The sequence below is a fragment of the Chiloscyllium plagiosum genome, unplaced genomic scaffold, assembly GCF_037043375.1.
Source record: "Chiloscyllium plagiosum isolate Xiang-an unplaced genomic scaffold, Cpla_swu_hap1 HiC_scaffold_3, whole genome shotgun sequence".
Taxonomy (NCBI): Eukaryota; Metazoa; Chordata; class Chondrichthyes; order Orectolobiformes; family Hemiscylliidae; genus Chiloscyllium; species Chiloscyllium plagiosum.
In genome coordinates, this window is record NW_028270141.1 from 116,201,671 (window position 1) to 116,217,919 (window position 16,249).

Consider the following 16,249-nt stretch of genomic DNA (forward strand, 5'->3'; position numbering starts at 1 on the left):
GGTCGGCCAAGGTGGTCAGGCTTGTGGATCTTGGGAAGGAGGTAGAACCGGGCAGTGCGGGGTTCCTGGACTATGAGGTTGGAAGCTGTGGGTGGGTGATCTCCTGAGGTGATGAGGTTCTGTATGGTCTGGGAGATGATGGTTTGGTGATGGGGAGTGGGGTCATGGTTGAGGGGGCAGTAGGAAGAGGTGTCCTCGAGTTGACGTTTGGCTTCAGCGGTGTAGAGGTCAGTGCGCCAGACTACCACTGCACCCCCTTTATCCGCTGGCTTGATGGTGAGGTTGGGATTGGAGCAGAGGGATTGGAGGGCTGTGCATTGTGAGGGTGAGAGGTTGGAGTGGGGGAGGGAGGTAGACAGGTTGAGGCAGTTAATGTCCCAGCGGCAGTTGGAAATGAAGAGATCGAGGGCAGGTAATAGGCCAGCGCGGGGTGTCCAGGTGGATGCAGTGTGTTGGAGGTGGGGAAAGGGGTCCTCAGAAGGTGGGCGGGAGTCCTGATTGTGAAAGCAAGCTCGGAGGCGACGGAAGAATTGTTCGACGTCACAGCGTGTATTAAATTCATTGATGCGTGGACGGAGGGGGATGAAGGTGAGTCTTTTGCTGAGGACTGATCGTTCGCCCTCAGTGAGGGGGAGGTCTGCGGGGATGGTGAAAACTCGGCAGGGCTGGGAGCTGGGATCTGGTGTGGGTGTAGAGCTGGGAGTGGGGGTGGAACCTGTAACTGGAGTGGGTGTGATGGTGGGGGAATGGGGGTGGAGTCATGAGCATGGGTAGTGTTCCCCTTGGGGTTCTGGGGGTTGGGGATAGTGACAGTGGGGTCTGTGAGGGGCACGTCAGCAGTGGTGTACCACAGGGATGAGTGCTTTTGGCAGATGATGAACTAAGTGGCAGAGGGAGTTGAGAGGATCCAAGGAGGACTAAGTTAATGGGCAAATATTTGGCAGATGGAATACAGTGTGGAGAAATGTGGGATTATCTACTTCAATAGGAAAAATGAAATACAGCATATGGACGTAAATGGAGAGAGAGTGGGAAATGTTGAATTTCAAAGGACTGGATCCCTTGAGGGGTCATAAGTTATTGCAAGTTGACGTGCAGGTACAGTGAGCACTTAAGGTGACAATGGGATATTTGCCTTTCTCACAAGAGGGATTGACAAAAGCAGCAAAAATGTCTCATTGCAATTACAGAAATTGAGACCACAAACGGAGCACTGTGTCCAGTTTTGGTATGTCTTTACTCAACAATAGAAACACTTACCAGAGAGGGAATGCAACAAGGAGGTATAAGGAAGGATGAAATAGACTTTACCTTTATTCCCCAAGAGGTGATCTTATTTAAACATACAAATTTCTTCTCGGGATTAACAAGGTATATGTAGTTAAAAACCACAACACCAGGTAATAGTTCAACAGGTTTATTTGTAAGCACTAGCTTTCGAGGCACTGCCTCTTCACGGGTGGTTGTGGGACATGACCATACGAGACAGAATTTACAGCAAAAGGGTTACAGTGTCACGGAGTTGTAATGATATATTAAACAACTTCAGTTAAAAATCACACACCAGGTTATAGTTTTTAAAGGTAAAGTCTGTACCAATATTGAGTCAATTCTATTTCTAAAGTGGGGCTTACAGAATCTTATATGGATTTATGCAGTTTTTGAGCAAAATAAAATGCAATTCTGCACACACAAATTCACCCCATAACCTTGTGTGTATGCACGGACAGGAGAGACAGAATGGGTGTTAGTGCATATGGAAGTGTGCGTGTATGTGTGTAAGTAAGTTTGGTCAAGTATGTGAATGTGCAGGAGTGTGTTGGGTATAAGCTTGTGAGAGGGTGAGTGCGTGTGTGTGCAGAAGAGAGCGCCCTTGTGTATAACAGTCTGTGTGAGAATGCGAGTAAGTGCATGCATGAGCACGTGCTCGGTCACGTATTTTTTAGCATCTGTCTCATTCTTGGACACATGCATCTCCAAGAATGGGCACCTCAGCACCTCACTTGGCCGCAAACCCACGAATAACCACACAATGCTGTGTGATTCTCCAACTTCCAACCAAAACATATCAAAACAAGAGGAGGAATGCGATGGACACCTGAAAGTGCTCAAGAATGCTCTCATAAGAGCAGGATACGATGCTCAACTTGTCAACCGCCAGTTTCGACGTGCCACAGCAAGAAACCGCAATGATCTCCTCAGGAGACATGGGCTGCAACTGATAGGTACCCTTCATTGTCCAGTACTTCCCAGGAGCCGAAAAACTACACCATGTTCTTTGCAGCCTGTAACACATTATCAATGTAGAGGAGCACCTTGCCAAAATCTTCCCTACACCTCCACAACCACCAAACCTCAAATAGATCACTGCACACAGATAACTGCCCAGCCTTCAGGACAACATTGACCACAACACCATATAACCCTGTCATGACAGCCACTGCAAGACGTGTCAGAGTGTCAACACTGATACCACCATGACACGTGGAGACACCTTCCACCATGTACTCATGTTTCTTGGCCAACATTGTCTATCTCATACGCTGCAGGGAAGGAGGCCCTGAGGCTTGGTACATTGGCAAGACTGAACAGACATTACGATGAATGGACATCGTGCAACGATCACCAGACAGGATCCTCCCTGTTGGGGAACATTTCAGCAGTCTGGACATTTGGCCTCGATCTCCAGGTGAGTATGCTCCAAGGCAAATTTTGGGACAAGTAACAACGCAAAGTGGCCAAGCAGAGACTGATAGCCAAGTTGAATACCCATAAGTAAGGCTTTAACCGGGACCTTGGGTTCATGTCACACTACAGGTGATTCCACTGCAACACACACCCCAATGTCTCTCCTGTACGTGCAGAATTACATTCTTTGTTCAAAAACTACATAAATCCATGTAAGATTCTGTAAGCCTCACTTTAGAATTAGAATTGACTCAACTTTGGTACAGATTTTACCTTTACACATTTCATGCATTGTCTGAACTGAGATGACACCTATTGTTAGATGAACTGACACTATCTTGAGAATATAATTCTGGGATTTACATATTAAAGAATCTAAACCACCATTTCCCATTCTAAAAGATGAAAGACAATTTAAATTTGTTTAAGAACTATAACCTGGTGTTGTGTGATTTTCAACTAAAGTTGTTTAATGTATCATTACAACTCCATAACACTAACTCTTTTGCTATAAATTCTGTGTCATTTGGCCATGTTCCACAACCACCTGACGAAGAGGCAGCACCATGAAAGCTAGTGCTTCCAATTAAACCTGTTGGACTATTACCTGGTGTTGAGATTTTTAAACTTTGTCCACCCCAGTCCAGCACCGGCACCTCCAAATCAAGAAAGATGTAGGAAGACTCATGGGGGTGACGTAGATCAAAAGGTCTGGAGGTTATTCGGAATAAGGAAATACAATCTCAAGATAAGGAGTAGGCCATTTAGAACTGTGAGGAGGAGGTATTCCTTTCCTTTGGGGTGGTGAAACTTTGGAATATTCTGTCCCAGAGGACTGTGGAAGCTCAGTTTTTGAGTATGTTCAAGATTGAGACTGATAGATTTTTGCGTGTGGTTGTGTGGTGGGTATATCAAGGAAAACAGGGATAATGTTCAAGTTGAAGAGCGGCAATGATTTCATTAAATTGTGGAGCATGTTCAGAAGGCTGACTGGCCCTATTTCTTACTTTGTTATGTAAGCCAACTTGCTGATTTTATTGCAGCCAACTGATACTGCAAATATGAAGGAAATCCTGCCCCTCATGGTGCAGCATAAACAAGTACAGCCTATTATAAAATCTCAGTTTTTAAACACAACCATTAGTTGCGTGGTCACCTGTACTGATACCAACCTTTTACTTCAAATCTATTCAATTAACTGAAATTGAATTTTTCAGCTGCCCACATTGAATTTCAACTCACATTAGGTTCATTAGCCCAGGTCTCTGATTGTTAGCCCAGTATTTTAACTGTTGTCCTACCCTACTCTCCAATATCATTGTGTTTATTTGTTTGGTTTCTTCAGAGAGCAATTACAGGGAGGCTATATGTGTTGCTTTCCACATTGGCTGAAACAATTTAATATTGATCACCCTAAACAATTAACTTGACTAAATTACAGTTAAAAATCTGTGCAAATTCAGTAACATCATGCTTTCTAACCTAATTATAAAATACATTTTCAATTCTAACAAAAATATGGAAATTCTGCATGTTATATTGAGCAACCACCTCAGAACTATGATCGTTCCTCATTTCTATCATGTTCTATCCTACACTCATTTCACATTTTTAATCAGCACCAACATTCAGTGTGCTGTATATACTAGAGTTCTTACCAGCTCATATTCGTCAAAAAGCTGAATGAGAGAGGGTGGAATGAACAGATGGAAGCCTTGCAGAAATGCATTTATCTGGGGTTGAATAGCACGAGTCATACGTAATTCAGTGACAAGTTGGACATATTCATCCTGAAAAGAAAGTTAGCCATTTAATCTTCAAACATTCACAATTTTACCAAAACATTTAACTGAATGAAATAACATATGCAAATATTGCTAGTAATTTACTTAACACATTTAAATATAAAGTTCTTGCAATTTATTTAAAAAACTTCTGGAAAGGAAAGGAAACAATTTACCAAAAACTTTATTTCAAAAGCACTTTTAAAATGGCACCTATTGAAATTCTGAATTACTCAATTTCACATAATAATGTCTATTGAAACATTAGCATGACAGCCCCTCAAAGCTTTGGAAACTTAACATTCACACATTTAGCTGCCGCTTCATTCTATTACAATTAGCAGGAAGAAGCAAATAAATGCACTACAGCTGATTTTGCGGACAATGCTGAAATAGGTAGAACGGCAGGTTGTAAAAGAGATATATATAGTTTACAGAGCGAAATTGATAAATTAAATAAATGGACAAAATGTTAGGAAGTGGAGTATAACATGGAAAAATGCATAGTTTTTCATTTTGGAAGGGATAAAAAAGGTGTATTATTTAAATAGAGAAAAACTGCAGAAAGTTGTACACAAAGGGACTTGGGGTTCTTATGCACGAAACACAAAGCTAGCACACAGACAGCAGACAATTAGAAAGACCTAATGGAATTGTGGCTCTTATTTCAAGGAGTTGGAATATAAGAGTAGGGAAGTCTTACTGCATTTGCACAGGGTGCTGGGTGAGACCACATATGGAATGCTGTGAGCAGTTTTGGTCCCTTTATTTAAAGAAGGATATTGCTTCATTTGAGGACGTTCAGAAAAAGTTCACTAGGATGACACCTGTATGGAGGGATTGCCTTATGAGCAAAGGCTAAATAGGTTGGGACTCTACTCATTAAAGTTTAGAAGAATGAGAGGTGATCTCATTGAAAGGATTCTTCAGGGCTTGACAGGGTAAATGCTGACAGGAAGTTTCCCCTCATGGGAGGCCAGAGGACATGATCTCAGAATAAAGGGGTGCCCAATTTAAGACTGACGTGAGGAGGAATTCTTTTTGAGGGTCAAGTATCTTTAGAATTCCTTGCCACGGAGAGCTATGGGGTAAAGTCCTTCGTATATTTAAGACTGAGATGGACAGATTCTTGAAAAGTAGGGAAATCAAGGGTAGGAAGGTGGACATGACAAATATCAGAACAGGCTAGAAGGGCCAAATAATCTACTCCTGTTCCTATTTCTTAGGTTACCTGCCATTTTATTTCTGGATAAATCCTACATCAGAGCAGAAAGACTCAATGGTAGCAGTGAATTAAAAGGGCAGCCAATAAAATAGTCCAGAACCTGTGAAGTACAGGAATTATCAAATTATGGACCAAGATATGTGTAGGGATGGTGGACAAAGGACACGATCTGGTGAAAGAGAGGAGAAGGCTATTATTCAATCAAGGATGATCAATACATCTGTGAAAATTCCCTTTGCTCAGTAGCACTTCTAACTGTAGTAGTATTTAAAAAGGAACAAATTTATAGTTTTACTAGAAACAGCAAACACAAGAAATCTTCTTAAAAGCACATCTAATTCTGAGATATAAATGACAATAGGAATTCTTAACAGTTTGGCAAAATACCTGTGTATACATGTAGTCCTCACTTTAATGATTAAAACACAATTGATTTCTCTGCGCTCCACCAATTGAACAACTTGAGATTTCTGGATTTTAACTGCTCCACCAACAGCAGTCATGCTTTTGGTTGCCAAAGCCCTGAACTTCTCTGCATGGATCCCTTTGTTCTGTCTTTTTACTAAAGATGCTCCTTGAAACATACTTTACACTAAGCTTTGGTCTTTTTTTTTTAAATTCCTTCACAGGATGTGGGCATTGCTGGCTAGATCAGCATTTATTGTCCATCCCTAGAAGGCTGGAGAATAGTTAACAACCAACTACATTGCTGTGGGTCTGGAGTTACATTTAGGCTAGAGCAGGTGAGGACAGCAGATTTCCTTCCCAAACCCCCACCCTGCCAATTTCTCATACATCACTGTTGGGGTATTCAGCTTCCAGTTCAAACTGAGCTGGAGAAAGTGCAAAGGCAATTTACAAGAATGGTTCCAGGAATTACAAACTTCACTTGAGGATAGATTGAATATATTAGGACTAATCTTGAAAAGAAAAAGATTTTAATTAAAACAAGATTTGTTGTGGTTCTGTTCGCTGAGCTGGAAATTTTTGTTGCAAACGTTTCGCCCCCTGTCTAGGTGACATCCTCAGTGCTTGGGAGCCTCCTGTGAAGCGCTTCTGTGGTGTTTCCACCGGCATTTATAGTGGCCTGTCCCTGCCGCTTCCGGTTGTCAGTTTCAGCTGTCCACTGTAGGGGCCGGTATATTTGGTCCGGATCGATGTGTTTGTTGATGGAGTTTGTGGGTGAGTGCCAAGCTTCTAGGAATTCCCTGGCTGTTCTTTGTTTGGCTTGCCCTATAATGGTAGTGTTGTCCCAGTCAAATTCATGTTGCTTGTCGTCTGCGTGTGTGGCTACTAAGGATAGCTGGTCGTTTACCTCTATTGACAAAACCCTAGCCAGAGAAACAATAGCCAACCTACTGGACATACAGAACAGACAATAGGACGTTGAACCTATCAACAAAGACAGCATACTTAAACTACTGGACTTGTGCTTCACAACACACTTCACATTCAACAACCAGATATACGAACAAATCAACGGAACACCCATGGGCTCACCGATCTCTGGACTCATAGCAGAAGCAGTAATGCAAAGGTTAGAACAAACAGTCTTACCACAAATTCAACCAAAACTCTGGGTCAGATATGTTGATGACACCTTTGCAATCATTAAAAACACAGAAATAGAGAAAACACACCGGATCATCAACGCCACACTAACAGGAATCCGATTCACGAGAGAAGAAGAAAAGGATAACCAACTCCCATTCCTAGACGTGATGGTACAGAGAACACCGAACGGAGAATTCACCACAAAGGTATACAGGAAAGCCACACACACAGACCAAGTCCTGAACTATGAAAGTAACCACCCCAACACACGCAAACGAAGTTGCATCAAACACTATTCAAAAGGGCCACAACACACTGCAGCACACCAGAACTGCAAAAAGAGGAAGAGGAACACCTGTACAAAGTATTCGCCAAAAACGGATACCCGCGCAATTTCATCAACAGATGCCTAAGAGAAAGACAACGGAACGAGGACATGCCGCAATCCAAAGGACTAGCCACACTACCATACATCAGGAGCATTTCAGAACTGACAGCCAGACTACTGCGACCACGAGGACTTATAACAGCACACAAACCAACAGCCACCCTCAGACAACAACTCACCAGAACGAAGGACCCGATACCCAGCATGAGCAAAACTAATGTAGCGTGCAAAATCCCATGCAAGGACTGCACAAAACACTATAGGACAAACAGGAAGACAGCTAACAATCCGCATCCATGAACATCAACTAGCCACGAAACGCCACGACTAGCTATCCTTAGTAGCCACACACGCAGACGACAAGCAACATGAATTCGACTGGGACAACACTACCATTATAGGGCAAGCCAAACAAAGAACAGCCAGGGAATTCCTAGAAGCATGGCACTCATCCACAAACTCCATCAACAAACACATCGATCTAGACCCAATATACCGGCCACTACAGCGGACAGCTGAAACTGACAACCGGAAGCGGCAGGGACAGGCCACTATAAATGCTGGTGGAAACACCACAGAAGCGCTTCACAGGAGGTTCCCAAGCACTGAGGATGTCACATGGACAGGGGACGAAACGTTTGCAACAAAAATTTCCAGCTCAGCGAACAGAACCACAACAACGAGCACCCGAGCTACAAATCTTCACCCAAACTTTAAAACAAGATTTAGTAGAGGTTTTCAAAATCATGAAAGGTTTGGCAAGAGTAGATAGGGGAAGCTGTTCCCACTCACAAAAGGAATATGAACAAGAGGGCAAAGAGTTAAGGTGATGTGCAAAAGCAGCAATGGGCCAAACTGTGTCCTTCTGTGCCATAACAATTCAGGGATCCGGTCATTGTGAACATATTGGTGGGTATTCTCAATGCAAATATGGGACTTAATCTCAAGGACTGTCTGGTGGTCACCGCTATTGATATCATCATGAACGATTGGATAGATTTGCAGTGAGGACAATGGCAAGTAGGCTTTTCCCCACTAGATACTGCGTCATGTCACAGGCACAGCTTAGCAACTCTACTTTCGGCCTCAGCCTGCTCGATCATTTTGGTGCCACTGTGCCATTCTCGGTGATGGACATTCAAGTCCCTCAAGAAGGGGGAGGCTGGTAAACTAGAGAACAGCTAACATTTGATTAATTATAAAACTAATAGGTCACATATGTAACTTGTGGCAAGTCACTGAATTTCAGAATGCCTAGTTGTGGTCTGTGAAAACAATTTGATAAGTCCTTTCCAAGTCTGATCAACTTTCCACAAATATCCTGAGTTCTCACAACCTGCAGATTCTCAAACATTTCTCCTTATTCAGAAGGTACCTTATAGAATGAGCATGCTATGATAACAATCCAAATCTTTTTGTTAGAAGACTTCAAACAAGTAAAAGTAAACCAATAAATGGCAGATCTGTACAACATATGGAAGAGTAGAGATACATTGCATTTCATGCCTCCAACATGCCATTCAACAAGCTTATTCTTCATTTGGATGAAGCAGAGGGAAGGCTAGTTGTGCTCATGGCCATAGGGTGGTGGGGTTAGGAGAGAAAAAAACTTTTAGAAACCCTGACACTTCATTAGCTGTTCCGCACCCATCAGTTGCCTAAAATATAGCATGTAGAATATATGGCTTTTCTGAATTTAATATTAGTTCCTTAGGCAGTGTAAAGCTCCATTTATATGCAAAAGAAACCTCGTAAAGGTTGTCACATATCTAATTCTGAAATCAATGCTTCAGAAGTGACCCTACATTATATCAATATCAACATGTTGGGTTTGGAATCAGCCAAAGAGATTGCAGTTTTGTACAGACAATAATTAATTCTTCTTTCCTCAGTTTTTACTTTTGTGATCCCAACTAATGGCACTACTCAACAAGTCAGAATTCAAAGTAAATCTTAGCTTGATTGATTTTTTTTGTTTTGTTAGTTCATATGGTATTTAGTTGCCTAGAGACGTCACACAAAGTTCCAGATTTACTTTAACAGAACAAAAGTCAATTACACAAAATAAATTTTAAAACAAACATGGTCTTTAGAATTTTACAGAAAATGTATTGTGATGCATTTATATTTTCCAATTACAAGCCATTTAGTCAAGATCACAAAATAGTTAGTGCCTTTTTTTGAAAACATTGTCTTTTGAATATTAATAATATTTAACTAAATTAGATCAATCTAAAGCACAGATGGAGAGCAATGTATCAGAAGGACAAAGTATTTGACTAAAAAAGATCATTCAGTATTCTTTGGTGTTGTCTCAATTCCTGTACCAAAATACGCTTGACTACAAGTAGTGTTAATCATAACTAATTAAATTGCATACTTTTGCTAAAATCCAGATGTATTAAGAATCATATTGAAAATGGCATAGCATTTAACACATTTTTAGATCTAGTAACTGTGAAACTGATATATAGAAACAATGCTTCTGGTGCTGTATGACAGATAGCATTAAACCTAATTGTTAATGTGCTATCAGGCAGACAATATTGCCATCCTTTTTAACACCACCACCTTTAATTGAAACTACATATGAAGGCACTGACTAAGGTCAGCTGCAGTGCACAACAGATTTCTAAAACACAGTGCCCAATGGAAAGGCTTGCTCAGCTGGAATTCTAATTCCACTTTCAAACAAAAGAGTCATTGGACCTCAGTGCCAAACCTCTCATATGAAAAAGGGGCTGTTTAAATAATATAGCAGGGAAAAGATTAAAGATTAACTTACCTTATTTTCCTGGGTGACAAGTATACTTATTCCCCCAGGTTTCAAAGGCACCTCTTCCATTGCACCAAATACATCAGTCTCAACAGAAAAAGTAAGTTCTAGGCCAAGATCACTAATATCATTGTCCAGAATCCACTGAAGATTTTTAGCATACTCAGGATCAATGGAGGCCACATCCTGATAGTTTACAGGGATACCTGAAAAACATGTGGACATCAGAAAAACGTGTAGCACAGATGCTGCAGGGATTTAATGCAAGTATTTTAAAGGCTAAGCAATAAATATATTAAAATATATAACAAAAAGCAATAAATATATTAAATATATAACAAAAACCAAATCACTGTGTATACACAAGCCAGAATACCACACCTGCAGCCACTACTGGGACTAAGTTAACTGAAGATTTCGGTTTTTTCCCCCAATAATACTAGATTTAGAGAAATAGATGCTTCTTTGTTTTCATCTTGCCTTGCTAGCTATTCTTGTATACGCGCCTAATTTCATTTCCATAGTCTTTATCCTTTTACCTTTTCAAATGCAAAGAAAAGGAAACAAGGTGGGAACGGAGAGGTGTAGGGAGACAATGAGGGGACAAAGGAAGAAAGATTACAATCTTAAATTAGACACAGTCGCAGGATAGGAATTTGATAGTTTCTCCTCATTTAAGTTCTAAATTAAGGGGTTTGTGAATTTTTGGATTTGTCCACCAAAGGGTTGTAGATCAAGGGATTTGGGACTAGGGAGTAAGCACTGAGAGCCATAGATTCACCTCCTGATCCTATTTTATATTTAGTCAAAACATTTTATTTCTCCATTCTGATTTCAAAGGACATAATTTTCCTGTATTCCCTTATATCACATTTTCCTTCCACCTCCCAGCATCCCTCTAGACCAAAGTCTTAAAAATGAACCATCTGTAGCACAGTTAATGTACAGCTTTCTCCCACTTCAAATGTTACTATAGGAAACCAAAGAAAAATTGCACAAATCAAAATCTAAAAATGTGTGATTTAAACAATTCTTACCAAGGATATGTTTGTAGAATGAACGTGTGAAGTAGATGTTAACCAACTGTCGGTGATAAAGTGCCAAACCTAGAATCTGCCCTGCAAACCGAAAATAATTTAGGTGGTCTGGATTCACAGAAGAATTACTGTTAGGCTGGAAGGTAGTTCCTGTAAGAACAGACAAAAATCAGTTTGCACTGCAAGATAAGTCAACAACTTTAATTGAAAGTAAGATGGAAAAGATTCCAGTTTTGGATTTTAAGATTTCAGATTGGCTCTGTACATGAAACTATTTCCTGGCAAACCCACAGAGTCACTTACCATCAGCTGACTGAGTGAAAAGCGCATAGTCTGGATTAATTATCTCACTGGAAAGGATGTCAAACCATTCACGTACCACACCTTGACCCTGAATATAGAGAAAGGAACACAAGACTGAAGGTTACAATACTAATCAATTTAAAAGTATACAGATACTAAAGTTTAGCTGCCCATTCTCCTATCTCTCCCATCTTTGTGTCAAATGTGTTTCACAACCAAATTTATTGCAAAGCTCTCTCAATATCATTTAGAGCTGGTCACTTGGTGTGAATGACAATAACTTGCAAGAGTCTCCCAGTTATTTTGTATCTTCATTTGTGTACTCTCTCCTCCGTTTCACTGACTATGAGGGCATCTACACATCTAAGGCACCAGGAATCCATATTGCACTACTTCATAGCATGTTGCGAGAACTAGAAATAAACTGCCACACGAATAGCAAATTTTACCACAAAAATCTTAAGTGGATTCATTGGAACAAAAGTAAAACAATATTTTTATAGGACTGCAGTGACAGCAGTCAGAAGAAACTAATAAGCATTGTGCAGATACATTTCAAGCAATTTCATCTGATTTCAAATTTCTTTTCACTACTGTCTAGCTCCCATTCTTGGCCACCACATAGTGAGCATTCATTTTATACTTCCATTTGACTTTTTGACATGGTTGACTAAGAAAATCTCCTTGAAGGATTCAAGTGGAATGCAATATAACAACACAAAACAACAATTTGCTCAACAAAAATGTTTTTGTTCACTGATAATGTTGAAAAGAGTTAGCAAAATGGACCTGGGAAAAAACACAATTCGGTATGTCTGGTATTACTGAACAAAATTGTCATTCAAGGGTGTCTCAAAGATCTTCATACTTTCAGAGAAAACCTTTGAATTTTACAGTACTCCTAAATAGTTGCAGTATGGATTTAAATATTTTTATATTGCTACCGGCATAATTTGAATCAGTCATGTGTTAATCTCTTCAGAACAATTATTTATCAAGTTTATTTAAAATTATGTACAGTAACATACCATGCCTTCTTCACCATGAAAACGTACAGCTACACCTTGTTTCAATTTTTCATAGCTTGCTTTTGACACAACTTCACAGCTGCTCTGGAAAATTGAATCTGCAAACACAAAGTCTGTGTGTTATTAAGGTTATTCCTCAACACACAATATACAAAATATAATTCACACAAAGCATTACAAGGTGAGTTTTCATTGCTCTCATACTCTTCTCACCCTTTTCTTCATGTACAAGCCCGATCTTATAAAAGTAATGCAAAATGTCATTGCATTTAGCCCTCTCACTCAGTCAATTCAGACAAGCAGCAAGAGTTCTCCAGTTTCTACTAAATAATTTGAAGGAAGAAAGTCAGCATATAACAATGCAGCAAACTCTCCACTGCTGGCCTAATCATTATTTATGTATGAACTTCTGGCAAATGCATTTTTGCTCTGAAATAGGGAAATTCAGGCACCTGATGTCAGAAATTCCCTACTCCTCAAAATTGTACAATCGCTCCTTGCCATCTGACACACCATTCAAACCCAATGAAATGTATGCAGCACTCTTACTTAACTAATTCAGAATAAACTCACCAAAACCAAATCTTGTTCATTGAATTGAATCATTTATTATCACATATATTCAATATAAAATACAGTGAAAACTTTATACTGTCACCTTACATAGGCGCCATTCACATTAACTTAGAATAAAACAAAGATAACCTGAAGAGAGTCCAACTTTTTCTTCTTTACTGTTAGTCTTACTCCAGGCTTCCTAGCCCACGCCATGCCGCCACGAGTGGCTGACTCTAGGCTTCACAGGCCAGCCAACTGTCGTCATGCTGCTTCTGAAGACACACTGCCACTCCAGAGCAGTACAAATATTTCTTAATAGCATGGTTAAGTCTTTATTTTTGCCAAACAACCCCTCTGGTATTGAAAATTCATCTTAACTCTAGTATTATATCAGTTCAGGTTTTAATTTTTGCTTGAAAATTTTAAGAAAAAAAGTTTATCTGCCTTTTTTTTTGCTAGTTTGATTCTCTGTATCTGATTGGACACCAAATTCAATATTTTAACTAGCATTTGTTACTTCCAAGTCTGCTATTCAGCAGCAATTTTCAATCAAACTATTTGCCTTATTCACACAAGTCTCTACCCTCTACAAAAGTGCTGTGAATTTTAGATGGATTTAGGGAGCAAGTTTCAAAGTGTACAGAAGAGAAGGCATGGTCTGCCTATTGATGGTGGATTCAAGAAAACAAAATCCACCGAGTGTGGATAAGTAAAACAAAGGGAATAATATTACATTTAAATGGTGACGATGTATTTGGCAACTTGAGACTAAACCAGACTATTCATAACCTGGTCTCATATTTGGCTGTTATGAGTTTCTAAACACATATTTAGATCAGTCAGACTGTCCATTTCTATCTTCATAATATTGGTGGAGTGTGCCCTACCGCAATTCATTGACCACTGATGTTACCATTCAAACTTTTGTCACCTCTCGACTCAACTATTTCACACTCTCCTGGTGGATCTCCCATTCTACCCTCAATAAATTTGAGATCAACCAAAATTCTGCTATCATTGACCTTTCTCACTCCAAGCCTGTTCTCAATCAAATGCTTTGGCTAATGTACATCAACTTTGGATTAAGCAATGTTTTAATTTTAAATTTTTTATCCTGGTTTTCAAAATTTATCTATGGCTGCACCCATGCCCACATCTGATCTACTTCAACACTACAATCCTGCAAAATATATGTACTGTACTCACCAATTTACAGCCTCAAGCCGCTCCGATCTTAATCGCTCCACCACAATGAGATCGAGTTTTCAGTTGCCAATGCCCAAATTCCAAATCCCTCTGACTCTTTCCTCCTTTAAGAGGTTCCCTAAAAACCTCTGACAAAGCTTTTGACCATTATTTCCTGATGTAGCTCAGTTTATTCATGAGATATTTGTGAAGTACCCAAGAAAGTTTTATTTCACTAAGTCCCTGCTTAACATCAACTCATCTGACATTGTTAATAATGTTGAAGCGAATAAGTGTCAATTACATCCATTTAATATAGTGAATTTCTCTTTAGTATTATACATCACAGACAGTTCTGTGGCCTGCAATTACGTATTATCTTTTCCTTAGTGATCCCATTCCCACTCCCCTAGTCCAGTCTCTCATCACCCCGGTTCAGATTCTAAGGCACCCAGAGTCCATTACAATAATTGGGGTTGTTAGTTGCACCTTCAGCACTGCCCTAGCACTGGCTCTGACCTGCCAATCTTACCATAGACAAAGAGCCCAGATCCGTTCTTGAACTGCCCTTCACCTGGCCCTGTCAACACTCTCAAATAGAATCCTGGGCTCCATCTAGTGGCAGACATTTTTGGTGCCAGTAGTGTTATCCAGCTGATGTGTACACTGCCACTGAAAGCAGCAGTCTCTACATTCTGCACTATAGTCAAGTAACTTTTTGTGTGTTCTGCTTGATATTGTATTTCTTAGATAATGTGTGAGTTATTTAATTGAGCAAGTTATTTCAACTGAGGGATGCACAGAGCTGCCTGTGAATTGTACAGAGTTCGTACTTGTATACTCAATTGAATTCAATTCAGGTAAGTGTGAGGCGATGCATTTTGGGAAGGACAAACAGGGCAAGGAAATACAATGAAGGGTAGGATCCTGGGAAGCACCGAGAGTCAGAGGGTCCTGGATGCTCATGTCCACCGGTCCATCGAGGTATTAGGGCAAGTGGATAAAGTAGTTAAGGTGGCATACAGAATACTTACCCTTTATTTGTCAAGGCACAGAATTTAAGAACAGGAAGGTAATGCTGGGACCATCTAAAATATTAGTTAGGCAACAGCTACACCACTGCATCCAGTTCTGGTATTCACATTATGGGAGGAATGTGATTGCACTAGACAGGGTGCAGAGGAGATTTACCAAGATGTTGCATGGGCTGGAGAGTTTTAGTTTTGGACAGAGATTGGACAGATTAGGATTGCTTCCACTGGAACGGAGGAGATTGAAAAGGGATATGATTGAGATGTATAGATAATGAGGGTTAAAGACAGGGTGGACAGGAAACTTTCCCCCTGGGTTGAAGGATCAATGATCAGGAAGCACAGATTTAAGGTGAGGAGATGAGGACTTTGTTTTAAAACCAAAATCTGGAATTCATGCCTGGAAGGGTGGTGAGGCAGAAACCCTCATAACATTTTAATAGTATTTAAATGTATACTTGCAATGCCAAGGGATAAAAGGCTATAGGCAAGTCCTGGTGGCACTCCATTGATCACAGGCCTCCAGTCTGAAAAACAACCCTCCACCACCACCCTCTGTCTTCTACCTTTGAGCCAGTTCTGTATCCAAATGGCTAGTTCTCCCTGTATTCCATGAGATCTAACCTTGCTAATCAGTCTCCCATGGGGAACCTTGTCAAATGCCTTACTGAAGTCCATATAGATCACATCTA

The 16,249-nt window shown here is 40.3% G+C and overlaps 1 protein-coding gene across 1 annotated transcript in view; it reads right to left on the reverse strand.

The window, feature by feature from the left end:
• Positions 1–16,249, reverse strand: part of hace1 (HECT domain and ankyrin repeat containing E3 ubiquitin protein ligase 1) — a 101,167-nt gene that overhangs the window by 10,693 nt on the left and 74,225 nt on the right. The window contains exons 16-20 of the mRNA XM_087982643.1: positions 12,784–12,881; positions 11,756–11,843; positions 11,453–11,602; positions 10,425–10,621; positions 4,347–4,478 (exon numbers count right to left, since the gene is read on the reverse strand). Coding sequence (XP_087838769.1) covers positions 4,347–4,478; positions 10,425–10,621; positions 11,453–11,602; positions 11,756–11,843; positions 12,784–12,881 — 665 coding nt within the window. The remainder of the gene's footprint in view (positions 1–4,346; positions 4,479–10,424; positions 10,622–11,452; positions 11,603–11,755; positions 11,844–12,783; positions 12,882–16,249) is intronic.